At 54.2% G+C, this 27,064-nt stretch overlaps 1 protein-coding gene across 2 annotated transcripts in view; it reads left to right on the forward strand.

The window, feature by feature from the left end:
- LOC119965115 (hepatitis A virus cellular receptor 1 homolog) overlaps positions 1-27,064 on the forward strand; it is a 101,000-nt gene that overhangs the window by 60,245 nt on the left and 13,691 nt on the right. Inside the window, exons 3-5 of one of the 2 annotated variants that reach the window (XM_038795443.1) lie at positions 4,162-4,218; positions 10,167-10,246; positions 14,566-14,674. In XM_038795443.1, coding sequence (XP_038651371.1) covers positions 4,162-4,218; positions 10,167-10,246; positions 14,566-14,674 — 246 coding nt within the window. The remainder of the gene's footprint in view (positions 1-4,161; positions 4,219-10,166; positions 10,247-14,565; positions 14,675-27,064) is intronic. The other variant, XM_038795444.1, reaches the window with a different exon arrangement.

A 27,064-nucleotide genomic window follows, 5' to 3' on the forward strand; every position in this document is an offset into this window, starting at 1 on the left:
CTGCAGTTTGAAAGAGAGAAGGCAAAATCGGATGTAATGGTGTTACAGTTAAATAAAGGTAATTACGAGGGCATGAGAGAGGAACTGGCGAAAATCGACTGGAAGCAGACCCTAGTGGGGAAGACAGTAGAGCAAAAATGGCAGGAATTTGTATGCATAATTGAGGACACTGTACAGAGGTTCATCCCCAAGAAAAGAAAGATTATCCGGGGAGGGATTAGACAGCCATGGCTGACAAAGGAGGTCAGGAAATGTATCAAAGAAAAAGAGAGATCCTATAAAGTGGCCAAAAGCACTGGGAAATCAGAAGATTGGGAAGGCTACAAAAACAAACAGAGGTTAACAAAGAGACAAATAAGGAAGGAGAGGATCAAATATGAAGGCAGGCTAGCCAGTAATATAAGAAATGATAGTAAAAGTTTCTTTCAATACATAAGAAACAAACGACAGGCCAAAGTAGACATTGGGCCAATTCAAACTGATTCTGGAAGGCTAGTGATGGGAGACGAGGAAATGGCTGGAGAACTTAATAAGTACTTTGCGTCTGTCTTCACAGTGGAAGACATGAGTAATATCCCAAAAATTATAAAGGGTCAGGGGGCTGAGTTGAGTATGGTTGCCATTACAAAAGAGATGGTGCTAAAAAAGCTAAAAGGTCTTAAAATTGACAAATCTCTTGGCCCCGATGGGCTACATCCTAGAGTTCTGAGGGAGGTGGCTGAAGAAATAGCGGAAGCGTTGGTTGAGATCTTTCAAAAATCACTGGAGTCAGGGAAAATCCCGGACGATTGGAAGATCGCTGTTGTAACCCCCTTGTTCAAGAAAGGATCAAGACAAAAGATGGAAAATTATAGGCCAATTAGCCTAACCTCGGTTGTTGGTAAAATTCTAGAATGGATCTTTAAGGATGAGATTTCTAAATTCTTGGAAGAGCAGGGTCAGATTAGAACAAGTCAACATGGATTTAGTAAGGGGAGGTCGTGCCTGACGAACCTGTTAGAATTCTTTGAGGAGGTGACAAGTAGGTTAGACCAGGGAAACCCAGTGGATGTGGTCTATCTGGATTTCCAAAAGGCCTTTGATAAGGTGCCACACAGGAGGCTGCTGAGTAAGGTGAGGGCCCATGGTGTTCGAGGTGAGCTACTGGCATGGGTTGAGGATTGGCTGTCTGACAGAAGGCAGAGAGTTGGGATAAAAGGTTATTTTTTGGAATGGCAGCCGGTGACCAGCGGTGTCCCACAGGGTTCAGTGTTGGGGCCGCAGCTGTTCACCATATATATTAATGATCTGGATGAAGGGACTGGGGGCATTCTAGCAAAGTTTGCCGATGATACGAAGTTAGGTGGTCAGGCAGGTAGTGCTGAGGAAGTGGGGAGGCTGCAGAAGGATCTAGACATTTTGGGAGAGTGGTGCAGGAAATGGCTGATGCAATTCAACGTGAGAAAATGTGAGGTCTTGCACTTTGGAAAAAAGAATCCAAGCATAGACTACTTTCTAAACGGTGAGAAAATTCATAATGCCAAAGTACAAAGGGATCTGGGCGTGCTAGTCGAGGATTCCCTAAAGGTAAACATGCAGGTTGAATCCGTGATTAAGAAAGCGAATGCAATGTTGTCATTTATCTCAAGAGGGTTGGAATATAAAAGCAGCGATGTGCTACTGAGCCTTTATAAGGCTCTGGTTAGGCCCCATTTGGAGTACTGTGTCCAGTTTTGGGCCCCACATCTCAGGAAGGACATACTGGCACTGGAGCGTGTCCAGCGGAGATTCACACGGATGATCCCTGGAATGGCGGGTCTAACATATGAGGAACGGCTGAGGATCCTGGGATTGTATTCATTGGAGTTTAGAAGGTTAAGGGGAGATCTAATAGAAACTTACAAGATAATACATGGCTTAGAAAGGGTGGACGGAAAGAAACTGTTTCCGTTAGGCGAGGAGACGAGGACCCGTGGGCACAGCCTTAGAATTAGAGGGGGTAAATTCAGAACAGAAATGCGGAGACATTTCTTCAGCCAGAGAGTGGTGGGCCTGTGGAATTCATTGCCGCGGAGTGCAGTGGAGGCCGGGACGCTAAATGGCTTCAAGGCAGAGATAGATAAATTCTTGATGTCGCGAGGAATTAAGGGCTACGAGGAGAATGCTGGTAGGTGGAGTTGAAATGCCCATCAGCCATGATTGAATGGCGGAGTGGACTCGATGGGCCGAATGGCCTTACTTCCACTCCTATGTCTTATGGTCTTATGGTCTTAAGATGGTCACCCTGACTGAGGGACCAATTGGAACCGAGAGTGAGTGATCACCCCAGAGGTGGAGTGCTCTCTCAGGCAGAATATATCTCGCAGCCATGTAGTAAGCATGCATCAACCTGGAGCTGTACTTCAAAGACAGCTTAGTGCTGCAAAATCTCCTGCACCAAGTTATTTTTTATTAATAAATACCTTCTTGTCCGAACAAAGTCCGAAGTCTCTTGACAGTGCCAGAAGTTTGCCACATTACATAACACTTAACATAGGTTCATTCAGAAAACCCGGGGGGGCGGGGGGATTACTCCCTTTTCCTTTCACTCCACGGGCGAAATTCTCTGCAGACCGTCGTAACGCAGATTTCCGGCGAGCAAAATTGGTGTAGATGACTCCGGCGTGGGGGCCTTCTTTTAGGCGGCTATTCTCAGTTCCCGGAGGGGGACCGGCATTTGGGGGGGGGGGGGGGGGGAGAGAGACAGACCGGCATTTTGGAGGGGGGGGGGGGGAGAGAGAGACAGACCCGGCGTTGGGGGGTTTGCGGCGTTGAGTTGAGAGGAGAGGGGGGGGGGTTTGCGGCGTTGAGTTGAGAGGGGGGGAGAGGGGGGTTTGCGGCGTTAAGTTGAGAGGGGGGGTTGCGGTGTTGAGTTGAGAGAGGGGGGGCGGCGTTGGAGGGGGGTAGGGGTGGTGAAGGGGGTAGGGGTGGTGAGGGGGGGGGGTTGGGGTAGGGGCAGCGGCGTGCAGAGGAGGGGGGCGATGGATACCCGGGGCCAACGCACCGTTGCCCCCCTCTCTGCACGCCGCTGCCTCCAAACCCCCCCATGCCGCAACCCCCCCCGATGCCGCAACCCCCCCCGATGCCGCAACCCCCCCGATGCCGCAACCCCCCCCGATGCCGCAACCCCCCCCGATGCCGCAATCCCCTCCGATGCCGCAACCCCCCCCGATGCCGCAACCCCCCCCCCGATGCCGCAACCCCCCCCCCCCCCCCCCGACACTGAACGGCGTCAACCATCATCAATGGTTGATGCCGTTTTAAAGCTACTGTGATTTTCGCCGACGTGACCCGTGGCCACGTCGGCGGGACTTCGGCCCATCCGGGCCGGAGATTTGTGGAAACAAAAATATAATGAAATCCCGCCGGCACCAGCTGTTTTCAGAGGCTGCCGGCGGGATTTGCACAACGCCGGTTTTTAGCCGGTCAGAGAATTAAAAACCCTGCGGGAGCGGGATTAACGCCGCTGCCGGCCGATTCTCCGACCCTGCGTGGGGTCGGAGAATTTCGCCCCACAGGTGGAAACCGGTTCTGGTGTAGTTAAGAATCATGCCCTCATTTTTCCACAATTAGTAACAACTTCTCTCAATTACAGACTAGAAATCAGTAACAGGATTCCAACATTAACACTTAAGAAATTAACTGTGCCTTTGACATGTCATACGCTAATCTGCTTACTCCAATCTATATGTAAGTCAAACTCATCCGTTAGAACCACTCTTTCTTTGCCACATGCTTATTTAATCTTAGTATTTGTGCAAGATATCACTTCACAACCATGACCAGGTACCTATATATAAAACCCCTATTACAGTCCTAAATAATTCTCTATCGCTTAATTCTACCCATAAATTCTCTGCTGCCTACTTACTACTTGTTACGTTCTCTCTTGTAATTGAAGTGGTATCACCATTATTTATCAAGGCAACTCCACTCACTTCACTATTTCCTCTGTCTTACCTGTTGGCTGGTATATATATATTTATGTATATGTTTATATATATATATATATATACAGTATATATATATACACGGGTATATTTTAGACATAGATGAATAGTATTGGTAGAGCTTCGGGCCAGCATAGTTTTAAGTTGTTGCTAAATTGACTGTCAGTAATATCTTTTTTTTAATCTATCACAGCTCCTTCCCCAGTAATGACTCCGCCGATCACTGATGTGACCCATACTACTGAACATGGTGAGCTTAACAAATGCAATGAGAACAAATATATTGATTGTATTTGTTCAACCGTTGCCACAAATTTAGACATTTGATATCGAATTTTAAGGGAAATTTTATGCGACTATTCTCAAGGAATAGTCATGTTAAAGATCACATATTGCTATGACCCGATGGAAGGAGTGTGCAGTTCATCTAGCCCCACTACTCCACAGATTGTACCATTAGTTTAAAAGTTTAATTCACTCACCAAAATGGTCAGGTATTTCCTTTTGCTGTTGTCAGATCCAGAATAAAAGAGACTTTAACCAGGTGTCTTTCAATAAATGATTGATTTATTAGAAAACAAAACTTATTTTTTAAATCAAGTGGCAAGAACTGATTAACATACAATTTGTCACCTGTGGGTGTAACTAACTATTCCTTTTGAAATATGAAAACAAACAAAGAATAAGCAGATATGGGTCTCCGCAGAGATGGCAGTTGAAGAGTTAACTTTATATTAAAAACGGATGAAGTTCACAGGGTTTTGATGTTGCTGATTTAGAGCTTTTTCATGTGAAGACAGGTCATTAGTCCCAATCCAGGCCTGGCTCTTATCATCAATGACACATTGGCACGGAGGGAAATAGATCCAGATCAATGCTTCTTATCTCAGTCTCTTGGGGTTCCAAAGACAGACAGGTTGCACTGAGGTGAGGATTCCTAGCTGGATACTGAGTATCACACAGTTTCAGGTAAGGCGAAGAGCATGCAAGGTAGTTAGCATTTTCACTTCCCACTTCAGTTCGAACTGAATTTTGAAAAAACGTTCAAAACTGAAAGCTCCTCTTTGTCATGTGAATGCAGTAAATCACGGGTCTTTGTTTTTAAACCAGTTTTTTCCATTCACTAAAATAATTGCAGTACAAACAAGCAAACAGCTCTCCCCTCTCAAGATATCATGCTGGCCAGGTGAATTCTTGGAAAAGGCAGATTTGCTCCCAACCCAAAGGGCCCAAATAACCCTTTTAAATTAACATCCCAGTGCCCAAAGAATGATAATAATAATAATCTTTATTATTGTTATAAGTTGACTTACATTAACACTGCAATGAAGTTACTGTGAAAAGCCCCGAGTCGCCACACTCTGACACCAGTTCGGATACACTGATGGAAAATTCAGAATGTCCAAATGACCTAACAGCACGTCTTTCGGGACTTGTGGGAGGAAACCGGAGCATCCGGAGGAAACCCAGCAGACACGGGGAGAACGTGCAGACTCCATGCAGACAGTGACCCAAGCTGGGAATCGAACCTGGAACCCTGGTGCTGTGAAGCAACAGTGCTAACCACTGTGCTACCGTGCCACTACAGTACCGTGTACTGGCTTACCATATTTTAAAAGAAAATACTAATTCAAAAGGTATGATTCTGACAATTTGCCAATTAAACAGCAAAAATTTAAGTGAGATAAAGGGAGAAGGATGCCTCCATGCTCGGGGGGGTTGCAGTAAGGAATGGGGAAAGGAGGAGGGGTAGAGGAAGGAGGAGGGGGGTGGGGATAGGAGGAGGGGGTGGGGAAAGGAGGCGGGGTGGGCATGGAGGAGTGATGGAGGATGGAGGAGGGGTTAGGGAAAGGAGGAGGGGGTGGAGGAATGAGGAGGGGGTGGGGGAAATGATGCTGCCATGCTATGGGAGGGGAGGACGGGCAAGGTTACCCGTGGGAGCGACATGCCAGCTGGCCTGCCATGGCAGGACGTTGGCGAAGACATGCTTCCAAGTGCAGGTCATGTTGATGGTCTGAGGCCAGTGGCGCCGTAATGAGGAGGGACGGGGTGAAGTGGACGGTGAATGGATACTGTGGGCAGGGCGAAGGTTGCATGCGTGTCTTCAGCGAAACCAGGCAGCTGGGGCACCCATGTGTCCCATAGGCCCTGGCTGTCGAGGTGTCAAAGCGCCATCGTTAAACATGTTGTTGTCTCTCCTTCCCAAACACCCCCTCTCCCCCCACTTCGCATAGTTCGTCATGTTTGCGCACCAGCCAGCTATGTTTGCCGCTGTGGCAGGAGCGGCAGCTGTGCAGGTAGCCATTTGGCGCCCTCGACACAGGCGGCTGAGAGCAGCTGCTGGAGCGGCGGCTGCAGCAGCTGGACTGGCTGCAGAGGGCCCCGTGCCAGCCGGTCATTCTGCAGGACCTCCCGCTGGACAGGTGCATGAGGAGGCAGAGGGTGACAATGACCACCACATCGTCGGGCATGCAGAGGACGAGGATTTGGATCCCGATGGGGCGCAGGGGGAGGAGCAGGAGCAGGTGGTGGTGCCAAGTGCACCGGGATCGCATGTCATTCCAGGACCTTCCGAACACGGCATGCAGGAGGAGACTCCGATTGAGTCGGGAGACCGTGGCACATATATGCCACCTCATGGCACACCTGGCACCACGTGGAATGGGGGGAGGACATGCTATCGTGGTGACCGTCAAGATGCCCTCAGTTTTTTGGCATGGGGTCCTTCCAGGCGCCGAGCGGGGACCTGTCTGTAATCTCGCAGGCATCGGTGCACCTGTGCATCCCGGCCGTCACCAACGCCCTGTATGCCATCGCCGACAGATACACAAATTTTCCGGAGGACTGTGCACACCAGGATGCCCGGGCAGCAGGATTCGCCTCCGTGGCCGGGATGCCGATGGTCCAGGGGGTGATTGATGGGGTGCACGTCAGCATGCGTCCACCCTCGGATAACAGGGACGTTTTCCTCTACAGGAAGGGGAACTACTCGATGAACATTCAGGTGGTCTGCAATCATCGCATGAAGATAATGCACGTGTGCGCTCAATACCCTGGCAGCGTGCATGATGCTTTCATACTGGCACATTCTTTCATCCCCACTATTTTCGAGGGACACCCCCCCCCCCCCCCCCCACAGCTGAGGGGCTGGTGCTGGGCGACAGGGGTTTACCCATTGCGGTCGTGGCTGATGATGCCTATACGGAGGCCACAGACCAATGCGGAGACTCACTATAATGAGGCTCATGCAGCAATCAGGGGTGTTGTGGAGAGGTGCTTTGGCCTCCTGAAGATGAGATTCCAGTGCCTGGACCGGTATGGAGGGGCCCTGCAGTACCATCCCGACAGGGTCAGGCGCATGGTTGTGGTCTGCTGTGTGTTGCACAACATTGCCCAACATTGCCCAACAGAGGGGCGATGTCCTGGAGGAGGATGCACATGGGGAGCCCGAGGAAGGCGATGCGTCTGCACAAGAGGAGGAGGAGGAGGATGGGCAGAGCGTGTCACAGACATAACCTGGGGGCGGGATATGGCTGGGAGGCTGGACGACGACACCGGCTAGGAGAGCGAGCATGCAAGGCGTTGATCGCCGCACGTTTCACTAACTACGGGGAGAGCATCGCCGAGCAAGGCACTTGTGCCATGGATCGTGCACAACCGCACCACCCAGCACCCCCCACGTCCCGCACCATCGCACAACCCTACCGCCCAGACCACCACTTTCACGGATGACGCGTGCACATCAAGTCCCACGCCTTGCAGAACCTGACAGATGGCCGAAACCGTTGCCCCCATTGCCTCCACCGTGGACCGCCACCCGTGCGGTGTCGGCCTGGGTGGCAGCCATGACTGGCACCAATCCCTGCTCCTGGACGCGGATGGACTCCTCCAACTGCATCTACAGATGCTGGAAGATGGCCTTCATCCCGTTGTCCACTCCCAGGGTTTCCAAATGCATCGGGTCTGTGGGTGGGTCTAGTAAGTCCAGGAACCCGGGAACCATCTGGGCTGCAGCTGGATGCTGGGCCTGGGCTGCCCTCTGACCGTCCAGCCCCTCGGCTGCTCCTACCTCCACCTGCTGTACTGGTTCGGCTGTGTGGTGCGCACCAGTCAGTGACCCCGAAGCCTCATCACTTATGTGCCCAACTGAGGTGAGTGTCGCTGCGATGGTGGATGTTGGTGACAGCAGTGCCGCAAACTCGAGGTCCTCATCTGTCCCCAGGTCTGGGGTCTCCTGGGTTGATCCTTGGACCGATGCAACTAGACCGCGGCCCATTTTAGGTGCCGTGTCCTATCTGTCCATCGTCTGTCTGGCTGTCCTCTGTGCATCACTGTCCAGAGTCTCCGTCCTCTCTCCGTCACTGTCCTGGCTCGCACCCCTCTCCTCATCTGTCTCACGGCCATCAGTGTCCTGACTGTCCGTCCTGTGTTCATCAATGTCGTCTTTGTATGTCCTCTGTGCGTCCCCCTCCAGTGCCATGGCCTCAGAGGAGGGCCCTCCTGGCCACCTTCCTTCCCCTCTCTGCCGTGCGTCTGTGGGGGCGGATGAACTTGCAGCTGGACGGTGGGGGTTTGTCCGAGACGTCCGTGGACTATCGGCTCCTGGCCCTGGGGAAGACAATGAGGCATGTATCGTTAGACACGCAGAGTCGGATGTGAGGGGGTGGAGTGTGAGGGGGGTTAGGAGGTGGAGGGGGCAGTGTGAGGGGGTGGGTTGACAGGGGGCGGCTTGGGGGCATTGTGAGTGGGTGGAGTGTCGGGTGGGTTAGGGGGTGGAGGGGTATGTGTCGGTGCTGTGTGAGGTGGGGGGGAGGTGATGAGCTGAGGGGATGTAGCCAGGCAGGGGAGTCTCACTTGGTCCTGCGCCTCCGATCTGGCATGGCGCTACCTCCCGGGTGGCGGCTCCCTCAGCGAGGTCCAGAGCCCTCTGCTCGGGGGGGGGGGGAGCATTAGAGTTGGGCGGTCAGCATCAAGACGCGCAGATGTTGGCAACAATATGACTGGGTGGGGGACACTGGGCACCACGCCATGGCAGCTCTCAAGGGGGGTGTGTTGCCAAAGTGGTATCCCCAACCCCCCCCACCTCCTGTGTGGGCGGGGGGGGGTGGGGGGGGGGGGTCCCACGAGACATGGTGGGTGAGGAGGGAGGGGTGGTGTGTGGCCGGGGGAACCCTCGGGGTAGTTACCCTGGCAGCCCTCGTGAGGTCGTGGAGCTTCTTTTGGCACTGGTCCCCAGAGCGGGGTGTTTGCCCCACGGCGCTAACCACGGTGCCTACCTCATGCCAGCCACGCTTCACAGTGCTGGATGGTTGCGGTGCCCATGTCCTGGGCACAAGATGGCCCTGCGCTCTTCTACAACGTCCAGGGGCTCAGCCACCTCGATCCTTCGGGTCCTGTGCACGGATCGTGCACTTTAAATGACGTGAGGCGGCATCAGCCGGGCATCGCGTGATGACGCCACTGCTCTGGCACCAAGTCCACCGCTTTCCACTATCCTGTTTCACAAGAATGGCCAGCTGCATGAAATCATTTGAACCTTCATCCCTCTGCCCGTTGACACTTTGGGCGGGATTCTCCGATATTGAGGCAGAGTGTCCGCGCCGTCGTGAAATGCGATGGCGTTCACGACGGCACGGACACCTTGCCTCAATATCGGAGAGTCCCGCCCAAAGTGTCAACGGGCAGAGGGATGAAGGTTCAAATGATTTCATGCAGCTGGCCATTCTTGTGAAACAGGATAGTGGAAAGCTGCATCAGTGGCCTTGTCAATGATGATGTGCTTCTGTGATCCATTGCAGCACATTTGTACCTGCAGTAAAAAAGAAGCTCACATTATGTAATTAGTTCCTGGTTAAAGAATTCATTCACTCTGGCTCTGTGGAATGGGAATGAATAATCCTGTCAAATGAAGCCTCTGTTGGGAGGAACCATCCCATCCAACCCAGCGATTAGAACGTAAGATATAAGAGTAGGAGTAGATCATCGACCCCCTTGAGCCCTTCTGCCGTCTAACAAGGTCACAGTTGATCTTCCATTTCATTCCCACTTTCCGGCCCTATTCCCATATTCAATTGAGATAACAGCTTGTTCAGCTTCCTGCTTTTTCAGGTTCAGGGATCCTCCAGCGCTGTGTGGATGAGAGGGTTGCCACTCGTCAGGATTTCTGGATCATTTAAACCTGATCACTTTTTTTTTCAGGTAACAAGTTTTCATCTTCCACTAACTCACCATCCATCTCACCGACTAAGCAAAATTCAACTCAAACTCCACATTCAACTGTAAGCAATTACCTCTTCTCAATGTACTTCTACTTTTGTTTCTGTATTTATTTGCTGCTGGTCAATCTCCTGTCCCAGTACAGATGGGCTGTCAGAGGATACAATGTTGGATAAGTGTTACGCCTGGTTCCTGAATGAGGTGCCCAAGTTTATTACCCTCCATCCCCTCTGTGCGAGCTGTCTCAGCGTGAGCTTCAATTTGTTAAATTCTGGATGGGATGCCCCCAAATTGTTATGCCCCTGGTGAGGAGTGATGAACAGGGCTCCCTTTTTTTATTCGACGTCCTCAGTTGGTCGCAATAAAATCACTTCAAAAGGATGCTTTCGCTCCCAGTATTTATGATAATTTAATCAAGCTTTCTCGAGTTAAAGAAATAGCGAGTTTATTAGCTACAAAAAGCGAAGAAATAAAAAATATCACATGCATATACATTCACACAGATTTGAAATGAGAAGTTAATCTATAAATAGGTTTAAAAATATATACGAATCAGTCTGTCTCGTCTGTTAGAGCAGATGGCGAAACGTTACGGCCGTTTGAGATTCATGATTCCAGCAATGTTAACTTCAGCAGTTGAATAGTTGGTTGCCCAATACCAGGGTTCTGCAGTTTAACTGAGGGGAGTTGTCAGGTTCCTTTTCAGCTGTGGCTTTGCTGATTTGGTTGCTTTCAGCGATCAGAGAGAGAGCGGGACTTTTATTTTACCTGCCAGAACAGGGGTGACTGCTGCTCTCGTTCCTTGCTTCTGTGTCACACACTCTGACACATCCAGCACTAGTCCATGCTGACCAGGTCTGAGGCTGGCTTTTTATCCCAGTCTCCTATGTGCTCTTGGAAGGCTGAAATCCCCAAACTGGTCAGGGATATAACTTACAGGATGAGATTCCTGCTGAGATGATAATCAGCTTCTGTTATCTCCACAGGAGATGGCAGTTCACTGTTGCATGGCTCCTTCTTTGAAATGTCGGTCTGGGAAAGTGTGTGACATTCCGTTGCCTCTCTCTTCGTATCACCCAGACAGAAACCTCTCAGACAGTTACTGAATTTTACATTCTCAGAATTTAAATTCTCAGCCGTCTAAGGCTCGTATGCCCATTTAAAAAAATACATGCTTTAATTAAAAGGCCAATACGTTCGTACATAATTCGGGCTTTGGTCCATAATCATGACAAGAAGGAATGGATTGATCCTGGTGATAGTAAGTGTTTATATGTTAGTTTGGAGATCACGTGGATGTAATTGGAGGAAAGAAGGATGTGAGGTGTGCTGTAAATTATTGAGCTGTTTTGGAAAAAGCTTAATTTGGTAAAAGGAAAGAGCTGAGGGGGTGGGGTATTTGATGTAGACATTTCCTTGGATTGCCACCTTGCTGTGGTGCAGAGGTTTGAACATTTCGTCGATCCTGAGAACAATGCTGTTGGGAGTCTTAAACTCCTGGCAAAGTCACCTATGATGGTAAAATCGGAGGTGAGAAAACAGACAAAGCGTAATCCAAAACATGTGCTCAAAGGCAGTTCAGGCGGAAAATACTCTCATGGTATTGACAAATTAAGTTCTTTACCCGTCAGTCTGGCCTCAATAAAACTCGAGAGGGATCTGCAGGTATGGTATTATTTATTTTTAAACAACTTGCAAGGCTGACCCGCTCTGTACGCCGACAAGGCCCGTCCCCTCATTCAGTCCACGACCTTCCCGCCGTCGTCGGAGGCCTGCCAGGCCTTTAGCCGCATCAAAGCGGACATCGCAAAGGCCACAATGCGCGCCATCGACGAGTCCCTTCCCTTCCAGGTCGAGAGCGATGCATCAGAAGTAGCTCTGGCGGCCACCCTGAACCAAGTGGGCAGACCCGTGGCCTTCTTCTCCAGAACCCTCCAGGTTTCCGAACTCTGCCACTACTCAGTGGAAAAGGAAGCCTAGGCCACAGTCGAAGCTGTGCGACATTGGAGGCACTATTTGGCCGGCAGGAAGTTTACCCTCCTCACAGACCAACGGTCAGTGGCTTTCATGTTCGATAATGCACAGAGGGGCAAGATTAAGAATGACAAGATCTTACGGTGGCGGATCGAGTTGTCCACGTACAACTATGATATCTTGTATCGTCCTGGGAAGCTCAATGAGCCTCCTGATACCCTGTCCCGCGGTACCTACTCCAGCGTGCAGATAGACCGCCTCCGCTCCCTCCACGCAGACCTCTGCCATCCAGGGGTGACCCGTTTCTATCATTTCATAAAGACCCGCAACCTGCCGTTCTCTATCGAGGAAGTCAGGACAGTAACCCGTGACTGCCACATCTGCGCAGAGTGCAAACCGCACTTCTACCGCCCCGAGCGCGGGCATCTGATCAAAGCATCCCGCCCCTTCGAACGTCTCAGCATTGACTTCAAGGGGCCCCTTCCCTCTAACAACCGCAACATTTACTTCCTGATGGTAATCAACGAATACTCCCGCTTCGCCTTCGCCATTCCCTGCCCCGACATGACCATATCAACCGTCATTAAGGCCCTCCTCTCCATCTTCTCCCTGTTTGGCTACCCCGCATACATACATAGCGATCGGGGGTCCTCATTTATGAGCGACGAGCTCCGTCAATTCCTGCTCAACGGGCATTGCCTCTAGCAGGATGACCAGCTATAACCCCCGGGGTAACGGACAGGTCGAGCGGGAGAATGGCACCATCTGGAAGACCATACTACTGGCCTCCGGTCCAGAGATCTCCCTATTTCCCGATGGCAAGAGGTTATCTCCGATGCCCTACATTCTATCCGCTCACTTCTCTGTACCACAACAAATCAGACACCTCATGAACATCTTCTTGTTTTCCCCAGGAAGTCGTCCTCCGGATCCCCTCTCCCGACGTGGCTGGCCGACCCGGACCCATCTTGCTCCGGAAGCATGTGCGGGTGCACAAGTCCGACCCTTTGGTGGAACAAGTGCAATTACTCCACGCTAACCCGCAGTATGCGTACGTGGAGTACCCTGACGGTCGGCAGGACACGGTCTTCCTCCCGGACCTGGTACCTGCCGGCGTGCGGCCCTCCCCCCCCTTCACCGCAGCCGCCCCTGTTCTTTTTACCCCAGCGCCCCACCCAGGCCACCCCTCCCCCATCCATGGCGTCTCCACCACCAGCCCGGGTTATGGAGACAGTTCAAGGACCATCGCTCCCGGACTCCAGGACATCAGCAGAACCACCATCATCGGCTGAAACAGCGTCACCAACTCCACTGTGGCGGTCTGCCAGGACGTCACGGGCAACGAAAAGGCTGATCGAGTCTATTTAACTTTCAACACCACCATGGACCTTGTATGGACAGTATGTACCGTTGTTAAATGTCTGGGCCAGTGGGAAGCCAAGGATACATTTTTTTGTCCTTCTCTCGCTACTACTCATACCACCAGTTCTCCCCACCCCCACCAGCTCTCGTTGACACCCCCCCCCTCCGGCTTCTTTCTCCGCAAGGGGTGAATGTGGTGGTATGATTAACATAGCTGCCTGCCATTGGTGCAGAACACCGGCTTACCATTGGCCCTGGTCGGTCATGTGCCTCTCAACCGATTGGTTGAGACCAGTCATGTGATGGCTCCCCGATTGGCCGAGAGGCGGAGTTAACCCCGCCTCCAGGGCGGGGTATAAATACCCAGTACTCCCGGCGGTCGTCCATTTACTGTAGTCGACCGCAGGGCTAACATCTAGCTGATTAAAGCAATACTTTCGTACGGCAACTCGTCTCGCATTCAATTGAAGGTACATCAGTCCCAATTCACCTTCTGGATGCATTAACGAACATCTCTCCCTCTCCTTGGGTCTCACCATTTAAAATTATGACCCAATGTAAGGTGCCCATCTGCCTCCTCAATAGTCCGCCTCCTTTCTCCACACCACCTGATATGAATGGCAAACTCACTGTTGCTGCTAGTGATTCCACTATGTACCCTTCCATCTCATGTTCAATAGCTCCTGACTCAGAAAACAGATAGAAGTGCCACTCTAACCTTTCTGAGTGGATTTATTGAAAATCCAGGCCGAAGGACTTGGCAATAGATAAGAATGTGATCAGAGAGACCTTTAAAACTGGGAAGTGAAACTGAGATGGCAGAATATGATGAATTTCAGCTAATCATACCATGAGCATCACTTGGTATCGACTACGTTACATCCCATTGACATGGTTGATATGAAACTCTGATACTCGGTGATAAAATGACCTCAAGTAGAGCTCAATGGTCAATTAAAATCACTTTGTAAACTGATATTCATGACACTGGTTTTTCATATTGCAAAGAAAGCTCCTGTTCTCTAATTCTATTTCCCTGCTTCAGGCACTAGAAGAGCTCGCTCGCAGCCTGGTTGGTCCAGTTTTATTGGCTTTCCGTGCTTCAGTTTTAATCTGCTTCATTGTAATCACTGTGTTCCTGTGTAAATGGAAATGTAAGTACCACCATTTAATAATCTGCCTTCATCCGCAAATATTTGAAGTTTTTTTATACAGGTACTTTTCACATGTTTTATGTTTTGATTCTGCACCAAGATAACCAGAGGAAAGAGCTGACATGTAGATTGTACTGGTTCACCCTTCTATGGAAACGTTCTGGGCTGGATTCTCTGTTTCTGAGGCTAAGTGCCGGCACGAATGGAGAATCTGTCGGAGGTTCGCAACAGAAGAATTGTCGCGAGCCCCTCACTGATTCCAGTACCGGTGAGGGGCTAGCACAATCACCGTGTGAAACTCCCGCCAAAAACGGGCGGGCACGAGGCCGCCATTGCGCAGGGCTGACAACCTGCACCGGTCATGCCGTAAAACATGGCGTCGGCCGTGCTTAAACACCGAACCAACCACGACCCAACAATCCACCCCCTGGACAACTCCCACCAATCCTCCCGCCCTAGCAGAAGCCCCCCCCCCCCCCCCCCCCCCCCCCCCCCGCCAGCGGCATGGATCCCGAATGAGTGTGGCGGCGCTGGGCACACCGGGTTCCTGACCTCTGGGTCCACACGTGGCCCATGCCGGCAGGAACCCGGCCCATCTGGGGCAGAGCATCGTGGGTTGCCCGGCCAATGACGTGTCAACGGCATTGAAACGGCACGCGCCATACGTCCCAATGACACTGATGGAGGGGCTGGAGCATGGTGGACTGGTGTCTATCCTGCGCCACCCCGATTCCAGTGTAGGAATCCATTTTCTGCCCGATCAGCGATCACAGTTTCGTGATCCTCAGTATCCTCAGTACTGTTCCAGTTAATGATGTGGAGATGCCAGCGTTGGACTGGGGTGGGCACAGTAAGAAATCTTACAACACCGTTGGATGCTCCGAAAACAGGCATGATAGCCGGGACCCGGCGCCAATAATTGCGCGGGTCACTCCGACGTTGGGCCCCCCCAAACGTCGCGAAGCATCCGGGCCCGAATGGGCGAGCAGCGGCCTGATGTCATTCGCGACGGCGTCACCCGCTATGGACGCGCCGTGTCACTGACGCCGCGCGGTGTAATCAACGCTACGCGGCATCACAGCACAAACCACCCCCCCACCCCCCGGAAGACCCGCTAAGATGGACGCCCACCCCGCAGCCCCGAGGTTCCAGGAGCGCGACATCGAGGTGCTCCTGGACGCAGTACAGGAGAGGAGGGAGGCCCTGTACCCCGGACATGGCTGCAGGGTCGCCTCACGCCTCAGCCGGCGCCTGTGGAGGGAGGTGGCAGGGGCCGTCAGCGCTGTGGCTGTGACACCGAGAACAGGCACCCAGTGCCACAAGAAGGTGAACAACCTCGTCAGGGCAGCCAGGGTGAGTACCACCCCCCCCCCTCCCCCCCCCCCCGATGTGCGGCACACGCCTAGGTGCAACCAACCCTAACCCTAATGTGCTGTGCACCTCTGCCAATATACACGCAACCGCTGGCGTGCATTCATATACCTGTCTAACACTGTTGCCCTTTACCCCTGCCACCCACCCCCACCCCCCACAAGAGAAGCGTGCACACAACAACAGGGAGTGGGAGAGGACTGGAGGGGGCCCAGCTTATGAAAGACCACTCGCCGTTCATGAGGAAAGGGCCCTGAAACTGGCAGGCGGACCTGAGGACCGGGAGGTTGCCGATGCAGAGGTCGGGGGCCCACCAACAAGTGAGCCACCCATGGCCCGCCCCCATTCCCCCATATCCCCCTCCCCAAAACCCCCCTCCTCATATCCCCCATATTCCCCCTCCTCCATAAACCCCTTCTTCATATCGCCCATATCACCCCTCCCCATATCCCCTTCCCCCATATCCCCCATATCCCCCCTCCTCCATATCCCCCCTCCCCATATCCCCATCCCCCATATCCCCCCTCCCCATATCCTCCACAACTCCCATAACCCCTCCCCATAACCCCCCTCCCCATATGCCCCCACCCCCATATTCCCCCTCCTCCATATTCCCCCTCCCCATATCCCCCTCCCCATATCCCTCATAACCCCCCATATCCCCTTCCCCATATCTCCCCTCCCCATATCCCCCTCCCCATATCCCCCCTCCCCATATCCCCCTCCCCATATCCCCTTCTTCATATCCCCCCTCCCCCATATCCCCTTCCCCATACCCCTCCATATCCCCCATCCCATATCCCCTCTCCCCCATATCCCTCCTCCCCCATATCCCCTCTCCCCATATCTCCCCTCCCTCATAGCCCCCCTCCCCCTCCCCCATATCCCCCCTCCCCAATATCCCCCTCCCCCTCCCCCATATCCCCCGATCACCGCCCGCGTGTCCAACCATGCATGCCGTATGGTGTATTGCAGGACCAAACGTCGAGGCACCCGCAGGACACCCCAGGGCGGCCACTAGAGAGAGGGAGAGACCCGGCCCCTCTGGCATGCGACGCCCGCAGGACGCCCCAGGGCGGCCACAAGAGAGGGAGAGACCCGGAGCAACAGGGAGACGAAGCCCCCGTCCCGTGCGGGTGCGGCGACGCAGGCGTGTGACACCCAGCGACGAGGGGAGCAGCCACAGGCCCCCGTCGCAGCCGAGCCAGGACACACCTACCCAGGACACCCCCTACCCAGGACACCCCCTACCCAGGACACCCTTACCCAGGATAGCCCTACCCAGGATAGCCCTGCCCAGGACACATCTACCCAGGACACCCCCTACCCAGGACACCCTTACCCAGAACACCCCTACCCAGGACAGCCCTACCCAGGACACCCCTACCCAGGACAGCCGTACCCAGGACACCCCTACCCAGGACAGCCCTACCCAGGACAGCCCTACCCAGGACAGCCCTACCCAGGACAGCCCTACCCAGGACACCACGATCCAGGACAGCCCTACCCAGGACATCCCTACCCAGGACAGCCCTACCCAGGACAGCCCAACCCAGGACACCGACACACATGACACCGAAATACAGGACACTGACACACAGCGGACGGGTGGAGATGAGGCGCCACCCCAGAGTACCATGGACTCTGAGTCGGACGATGCTCACGACACAACGGCACTGTTGTCTCCAACACCCTCCACCATTGCAGAGACTCTCACCTCGGTTGGGCACTTTAGTGATGAGGCATCTGGTACACTCACTGGTGAGAACCACACAGCCGTACCGGTACAGCAGATGGAGGTAGGAGCAGCAGAGTGTCCGGGAGGTCGGAGGGCATCCTGGCGCAAGCAAACATCTGCCGCCCAGACGGGTCCTGGGTTCCTGGAGTTACCACACTCACCCATAGACCCGATGCAGCCACCAAACCTGGGACGAAGGAAGAGGATGATGGCTGGCTTGCAGCAGCTGCAGACGCAGGAGGAGGAGTCCACCCACGTCCAGGAGCTGGGAGTGGTGCCGGTCATGTGTGCCACCCAGGCCGAAACCGCACGGGTGGCGTCTGAGGTGGAGGCAATGGGTGCGACGGTGTCAGACATGGGGAGCAGGATGCGAGGCCTGGGGGGGGGGGGGGGGGGGGTTCCGTGAAGACGGCGTCCGTGGCCCAGGACATGGCTTCCCTGTCACAGGAAGCCATGTGCCAGGGCTAGCGGGAGATGGCAGAGGCGCTCAACGGCATGGCCCAGTCTCAGCAGGCCATCGCTGAGGGCATCGGTGCCATTGCCCAGGTGCTACCCGGCGTCGCACAGTCACAGACAGGGATGGGCAACTCCCTGAGCTCCATGGCTGCAAACCCGCAGACCCTTGTCGATACCAGGGCAGGCCTCCAGGACTGGCAGCGGCAGGTGGCGGGGGGGGATGTCGGATGGCCGGTCCGTTCGCACCCCTGACCCATGTAGAAGCCCGGGGGCCATCGGGCACCCCGAGGGAGTCGCACCCCTGTAGGGGAGGCCCCGGAGCACCACGACATCTTGGACCCCCCCCCCCCCCCCCCCCACTTCCATCCCAGGTGCATCTGGTGGGCAACGGGCAGGAAAGGCTGGCAGCTCACTATCCCAGTCGCCCGAGCCGCAGCCTGGCCAGGAAACGGCCGCCAAAGGGATCCCGAGTCAGAGGGCAGGAATCGCAGGAGTCCACCTCCAGTTCTGCTGTACCGTCTGGGGAACCACCAAGGCGTAGTCAAAGGGCCCGGAAGGCCAAACAATTAGACACTGAGTAAGGTGGCACAGGTGCAGGGCACAGATGAGTTTAGGGGCTAGGGCACGTGTATTGTCTGTTTGTTATTAAAACCACTTTCACACCTACAGAAGCTGCCTTTGTGTTCTGTCCGAAGCGTGCGGGGGTGTCATGTACGTTGAGCGCCTGTGTGTGTGTGGGAGGGGTGGTCTTACATCTGCCCCAGGCGAGTGTGCCCCCCCTCCACCTGGGTCGCCCTCTCCATCCCCCCGAGCAGAGGATGGGACCATGCGCTGCAGTGTCACGGCTGCATGCATGGTGGATGGTGGTACTGTGGCCATGGGTCAGATATTGTCCAACGATGTGGAGCCAGGAGCTCAACGCAGAGCGGGTCATAATCATCCTCCATGGCCTGCAATAGACACCCTTCCACCAGCATCCGTGTGAGCCCGGCCCGTCGTGCCGCAGGTGGATCTGCAATGGAGGGGTGGTCTGCATGCGGGTGGGGTGGGGGTAGTTGGTGGGTGGGTGGAGGGGGGGTGAGGGTGTTGGTGCTGGGTGGGTGAGGGGGTTGAGGGTGTTGGTGCTGGGTGGGTGAGGGGGGTGAGGGTGTTGATGCTGGGTGGGTGAGGGGGGTGAGGGTGTTGGTGCTGGGTGGGTGAGGGGGTGAGGGTGTTGGTGCTGGGTGGGTGAGGGGGGTGAGGGTGTTGGTGCTGGGTGGGTGAGGGGGTTGAGGGTGTTGATGCTGGGTGGGTGAGGGGGGTGAGGGTGTTGATGCTGGGTGGGTGAGGGGGTTGAGGGTGTTGATGCTGGGTGGGTGAGGGGCGTGTGAGGGTGTTGATGCTGGGTGGGTGAGGGGGGTGAGGGTGTTGGTGCTGGGTGGGTGAGGGGGGTGAGGGTGTTGGTGCTGGGTGGGTGAGGGGGTTGAGGGTGTTGATGCTGGGTGGGTGAGGGGGGTGAGGGTGTTGGTGCTGGGTGGGTGAGGGGGTTGAGGGTGTTGGTGCTGGGTGGGTGAGGGGGGTGAGGGTGTTGATGCTGGATGGGTGAGGGGGGTGAGGGTGTTGGTGCTGGGTGGGTGAGGGGGGTGAGGGTGTTGGTGCTGGGTGGGTGAGGGTGTTGATGCTGGGTGGGTGAGGGGGTGAGGGTGTTGGTGCTGGGTGGGTGAGGGGGTGAGGGTTTTGGTGCTGGGTGGGTGAGGGGGTTGAGGGTGTTGGTGCTGGGTGGGTGAGGGTGTTGATGCTGGGTGGGTGAGGGGGGTGAGGGTGTTGATGCTGGGTGGGTGAGGGGGGTGAGGGTGTTGATGCTGGATGGGTGAGGGGGGTGAGGGTGTTGGTGCTGGGTGGGTGAGGGTGTTGATGCTGGGTGGGTGAGGGGGTGAGGGTGTTGGTGCTGGGTGGGTGAGGGGGTGAGGGTGTTGGTGCTGGGTGGGTGAGGGGGTTGAGGGTGTTGGTGCTGGGTGGGTGAGGGGCGTGTGAGGGTGTTGGTGCTGGGTGGGTGAGGGGGGGGTGAGGGTGGTCGGATGTTGCCATGGTGTGCGGTATGTGGCCATACTCGCCGATTCCCATGCCCCCGAGTCAGTGAACCGGGCGGCTGTCAGCCTGTCCCGTGCTCGCTGGCCCAGCCGGTAATGGTGGGCAGCCACCCACCCATGTCCAGCCTGTCTGCCCTGACCATTGCCCCCAGCCCCCTCATTTACGGAGGATTGCGCCTCTTCCTGCTGCTCCTCCCCTTCCCCCTCCTCTGCCTGCGGCACATCGCCCCTCTGCTGGGCTATGTTGTGCAGGACACAGCACACCACAATGATGTGGCCGACCCTATCTGGCGGGTACTGGAGGGCTCCCCAGAGAGGTCCAGGCACCTGAAATGCATTTTGAGCACGCCAAAGCACCTCTCTATCACACCCCTTGTTGCTGCATGGGCATCATTGTAGCTGTTCTCCGCGTCACTCTGTGGCCTCCGCACAGGAGTCATCAGCCACGACCACAACAGGTAAACCCTGTTGCCCAGCAACCAGCCCCTCAGCTGGGGGTGGCGTCCCTCGAACATGCCAGGGATGTAAAACCGCGACAACACGTATGAGTCGTGAACACTGCCCGGGTACCGGGCGCAGACGTGCAGGATCATCATGCGGTGGTCGCAGACCACTTGTATGTTCATGGAATACGTTCCCTTCCTATTGGTGAACACGGCCCTGTTATCTGCTGGTGGCCGCACGGCGACGTGCATCCCATCGATCGCCTCCTGGACCATGGGAAAATCGGCCACGGCAGAAAATCCCACGGACAGGGCATCCTGGCTTGCCCGGTCCACAGGGAACAGGATGTAGCGGCCCGCAATGGCATAAAGGGCGTCTGTCACTGCCCTGATGCACCGGTGCACCAATGTCTGCGAGATACCGGACAGGTCACCACTCGGTGCCTGGAATGACCCCGTGGTATAAAAGTTCAGGGCCACCGTAACCTTGACGGACACGGGGAGAAGGGTGTCCTCCCCCGGTGCCACGCGGTGCCAGGTGTGCCAGCAGGTGGCAGATGTGTGCCACGGTTTCCCGCCTCATCCGGAGTCTCCTCCTGCATTCCCGGTCCGTGAGGTCCTGGTACGACGAACGGGGCCGGTACACATGGGGCCTCCTCCGGCGTATCCGTCGCCATGGTGCCACGACGTCCTCCTCTCTCTCCTCGTGCTCCTCCTCCTCTTCGTGCTCCCCCTGCCCCTCCTCCTCCTCTTCGTCCTGTCGGGCGGGTGGCCCTCCAGCCTGGGCACCTACCGCCTGCCCCTCTGCGGCAGCCTATGCAGCCTCTCTGCCACGCTCCTCCTCCTCCAGGGCAACATGTAAAATAACGGCTGCCGCTACAACGGCCAACATCGCTGACTGATCAGAAAACATGACGGTCTGCAGGGGCGGGGGGAGGAGGGGGAACGCCAACATGTCATCATTGCCCGCACCAACCCCCCCCCCACCCCCCGCGCAGCCAGTTGCCATGGGCTGCATGGGCGCGACTGTTGGAGGATGGCACCTGGCCAGGCGGACGGCCTCCATTTCCCTCGCCACCCTCCCCGGCACTCTCCCCCCATCCCCGGCATTCGCTCTCTCCCCCCCCTCCCCGGCACTCGCTCTCACCCCCCTCCCCGGCACTCCCCCCCTCCCCAGCATTCGCTCTCTACCCCCCTCCCCGGCACTCTCCCCCCTCCCCAGCATTCGCTGTCTACCCCCCTCTCCAGCACTCTCCCCCCTCCCCAGCATTCGCTGTCTACCCCCCTCCCCGGCACTCTCCTCCCCTCCCAGGCACTCGCTCTCATTCCCCCCTCCCCTAATTCGCTCTCTACCCCCTCCCCAGCTCTCTCCCCCCCCTCCCCAACATTCGCTCTCACCCCCCCCTCCCCAGAATTTGCTCTCTACCCCCCTCCCCAGCTCTCTGCCCCCCTCCCCGGCATTCGCTCTCTACCCCCCTCCCCAGCTCTCTCCCCCCCTCTCCGGCACTCGCTCTCACCCTCCCTCCCCAACATTCGCTCTCAACCCCCCTCCCCGGCACTCTCCCCCCCTCCCCGGCACTCGCTCTCACCCCCCCTCTCCGGCACTCGCTCTCACCCCCCTCCCTAGCACTCTCCCCCCCTCCCCAGCATTCGCTCTCACCCCCTCCCCAGCACTCGCTCTCACCCCCCTCCCTAGCACTCTCCCCCTCCCCCAGCATTCGCTCTCTACTCCCCGGCACTCTCCTCCCCTCCCCGGCGCTCGCTCTCATCCCCCTTCCCCGGCATTCGCTCTCACCCCTTTCCCCAGCACTCGCTCTCCTCCCCTACCCGGCACTCTCCTCCCCTCCCCGGCACTCTCCTCCCTTCCCCGGCACTCGTTCTCATCCCCCTTCCCCGGCATTCGCTCTCACCCCTTTCCCCAGTACTCGCTCTCCTCCCCTCCCCGGCACTCTCCTCCCCTCCCCGGCACTCGTTCTCATCCCCCTTCCCCGGCATTCGCTCTCACCCCCCCTCCCCAGCACTCACCCCCAGCCCGCCCCCCACAGAGCCCCCCCCGCCCCACAGCCCCAAAGCCCCCCCCCCCCCCACCCACAGACCCCCCCCCCCCCCAGGGCCCCCACCCCCCACAACCACCCCCCACACACACAGACTGCAGCCACACCATCACTTCTCCTGCGGCCACCTGCCATGCCGTGACCTACCTCCACGCTGTACGGCGTCAACCATCAGCACTGGTTGACGCCGTTATATAGGTGTTCTGCGGGTCACGTCGGCGGGCCTTCGACCCATCCGGCCAGGAGAATTTGGGCAGCCCGGGGGTCCATAGCATTGCGCCGACCCCCGCCATTCTCTGAGGCGGGCGGCGCGATTGATGCCTCGCCGACATTTCAGCGTTCGGAGACGTCGGGAGACGGCGGGGGCGGGATTCACGCCGGCCCCTGGCGATTCTACGACCCGGCGGGGGGTCGGAGAATCCAGCCCCAGGTTAAAGTCCAACAGGTTTGTTTCAAAGCACTAGCTTTGGGAGCACTGCTCCTTCCTCAGGATTCACAGTGCTCCGAAAGCTAGTGAATTGAAACAAAGCTGTTGGACTTTAACCTGGTGTTGTAAGACTCCTTACTGTGTTCCAGTTGATGATTAATTTAGGTGTAAAAACGTGTGATATCTGGCTGCATGACTGGACTTGCCTGTTACAAATTTGCACCCATAAAATATTTAGTAATATTTTAACGATACTAACATATTTCATTAGATAATTCCTATCTGGTTGATAAATAGCTCATAAAAATTATAATTGGAGGAATGCTGACACTAAGCAAGAGTTTGAGGAATTGTAAGAGGTTCACACTCCCGTTTCTCCTTATTGATGGTTGTTGACTTTAGGATTTTATAAAGGACAAACTTACACAGACACGGGTTTGTTTCAATTGCAAACTTGTTGTTTGTTAAACTCCTAACGCCCGAATACAAAGAGCTCTGACATAGTGTAAATGATGCTGTACTACAGTCAATTGGTTAGTCTGATTTAAGTCCCTCCACAATTTAACCTTGACTTTCACTTAAAACATAAAATTGTCAAAATTTATCCAGAAAGACTCAACTTAATAAACACAGGCAAAACCTCACATTTCTCCATAAACCTTCCTCAATTCAAACCCAAATCCCCCTGGAATTTGGATGTACTTTCAAAGTCTGAACCCGAATACCTCTCAGATTTGGCTGCTTGATGCACAATCAATGGACACGAAACGTAGGTGAAGTCCGAAACGAAAGGCTTTAATCAGCAAGAAGTGAGCCCGGCAGCAGACGTACAGAAATGGCCTGGCTGCTGGGAACACGGGTTCTTATACCCCGCCTCATAGGCGGAGCTACCTTCTTCTTGGCCAATAGGAATACAGAGAACACAATACTTTGGGAATAGCGATCATACTTTGGGAATAGCGATCACAATTCCGTAAGTTTTAGAATACTCATGGACAAGGACAAGAGGGGTCCGAAAGGAAGAGTACTAAATTGGGGAAAGGCAGAGTATAACAAAATTCGACAGGAGCTGGGGAATGTGGATTGGAAGCAGCTGTTTAAGGGTAAATCCACATTTGAAATGTGGAAGTCTTTTAAGGAAAGTTTGATTAGAGTGCAGGACAGACATGTTCCTGTGAAAATGAAAGATAGAAATGGCAAGATTAGGGAACCATGGATGACGGGTGAAATTGTGAGACTAGCTAAGATGAAAAAGGAAGCATACATAGGATCGAGGCAACTCAAAACTGATGAAGCTTTGGAGGAATATCGGGAAAGTAGGACGAATCTCAAACGCGCAATAAAGAGGGCTAAAAGGGGTCATTAAATATCTTTGGCTAACAGGGTTAAGGAAAATCCCAAAGCATTTTATTTGTATGTAAGGAGAAAGAGGGTAACTAGAGAAAGGATTGGCCCACTTAAAGACAAAAGAGGGAATTTATGCGTGGACTCAAAGGAAATAGGTGAGATTCTTAATGAGTACTTTGCATTGGTATTCACAAAGGAGAGGGACAAGATGGATGTTGAGGCTAGGGATGGATGTTTAAATACTCTCGGTCAAGTTGTCATACGGAAGGGGGAAGTTTTGGGTATTCTGAAAGACATTAAGGTGGACAAGTCCCCAGGACCGGATGGGATCTATCCCAAGTTACTGAGGGAAGCGAGGGTCAAAATAGCTGGGGCCTTAACAGATATCTTTGCAGCATCCTTGAGCACGGGTGAGGTCCCAGAGGACTGGAGTATTGCTAATGTTGTCCCTTTGTTTAAGAAGGGTAGCAGGGATAATCCAGGGAATTATAGACCTGTGAGCTTGACGTCAGTGGTAGGCAAACTGTTGGAGAAGGTACTGAGGGATAGGATCTATTCACATCTGGAAGAAAATAGACTTATCAGTGATAGGCAGCATGGTTTTGTGCAGGGAAGGTCATGTCTTACAAACCTAATAGAATTCTTTGAGGAAGTGACAAAGTTAATTGATGAGGGAAGGGCTGTAGATGTTGTATACATGGACTTTAGTAAGGCGTTTGATAAGGTTTCCCATGGCAGGTTGATGGAAAAAGTGAAGTTGTATGGGGTTCAGGGTGTACTAGCTAGATGGATAAAGAACTGGCTGGGTAACAGGAGACAGAGGGTAGTGGTGGAAGGGAGTGTCTCAAAATGGAGAAGGGTGACTAGTGGTGTTCCACAGGGATCCGTGCTCGGACCATTGATGTTTGTGATCTACATAAATGACCTGGAGGAAGGTATAGGTGGTCTGATTAGCAAGTTTGCAGGTGATACTAAGATTGGTGGAGTTGCAGATAGCGAGGAGGACTGTCAGAGAATACAGCAAAATATAGATGGATTGGAGAGTTGGGCAGAGAAATGGCAGATGGAGTTCAATCCAGGCAAATGCGAGGTGATGCATTTTGGAAGATCAAATTCAAGAGCGGACTATATGGTCAATGGAAGGGTCTTGGGGAAAATTGATGTGCAGAGAGATCTGGGAGTTCAGGTCCATTGTTCCGTGAAGGTGGCAACGCAGGTTGATAGAGTGGTCAAGGAGGCATACAGCATGCTTGCCTTCATCGGACGGGGTATTGAGTCCAAGAGTTGGCAGGTCATGTTACAGTTGTATAGGACTTTGGTTCGGCCACATTTGGAATACTGCGTGCAGTTCTGGTCGCCACATTACCAGAAGGATGTGGATGCCTTGGAGAGGGTGCAGAGGAGGTTCACCAGGATGTTGCCTGGTATGGAGGGTGCTCGCTATGAAGAAAGGTTGAGTAGATTAGGATTGTTTTCGTTGGAAAGACGGAGGTTGAGAGGGGACCTGATTGAGGTCTACAAAATTATGAGAGGTATGGACAGGGTGGATAGAAACAAGCTTTTCCCAAGAGTGGGGCTGTCAGTTACAAGGGGTCACGATTTCAAGGTGAGAGGGGGAAAGTTTAAGGGAGATATGCGTGGAAAGTTTTTTACGCAGAGGGTGGTGGGTGCCTGGAACGCTTTACCAGCGGAGGTGGTAGAGGCGGGCACGATAGCATCATTTAAGAAGCATCTAGACAGGTATATGAATGGGCAGGAACAGAGGGAAGTAGACCGTGGAAAATAGGAGACAGGTTTAGATAAATGATCTGGATCGGCGCAGGCTGGGAGGGCCGAAGGGCCTGTTCCTGTGCTGTAATTTTCTTTGTTCTTTGATACTTTGGCCAATGGGCAGCGAGCCCTCTGCACCAATGGCAGCTCACACTCCCAGGTACCGTAATACCCTTAGTCATACTACCACACTGCTCACTTACAATCCCCTATGCAGTTGGCCTTCTGGCCAGAATTATAGGTCCGCGAGTCAGGTTGACCGTTCCTGACCCTCCTTTTTGACTGCAGTGCCAGACCCTTCAATCTTGTCCTTTTTATGATGATTCGGAATATCATAAACACCTTTCCTGAAACCGTCCTGCTGGATGGTCAGTGCTTAGCACCCTTCAATCGCTTTAGTCTGTTTGATGCCCTAGTCATAGAGTCAAAGAGTCATACCGTCATGGAATCATACAGCACAGAAAAGACCCTTAGGCCCATCACGTCTGCACCGGTCAGAAACAACCACCTTACCATTCTAATCCCATTTTCCAGCACTTAGCCCATTGCCTTGTCTGCCCCTGGGTCGCAAGTGCACATCTAAATACTTTTTAAATGTTATGAGGGTCTCTGCTTCCACCACCCTTTCAGGCAGAATGTTCTCAACTCCCACCACACTCTCGGTAAAATGTTTTCCTGCGCATCCCCTCTAACTCTCATGCCCCTTACCTTAAAT

This window comes from Scyliorhinus canicula, chromosome 4 (genome assembly GCF_902713615.1).
Source record: "Scyliorhinus canicula chromosome 4, sScyCan1.1, whole genome shotgun sequence".
Taxonomy (NCBI): Eukaryota; Metazoa; Chordata; class Chondrichthyes; order Carcharhiniformes; family Scyliorhinidae; genus Scyliorhinus; species Scyliorhinus canicula.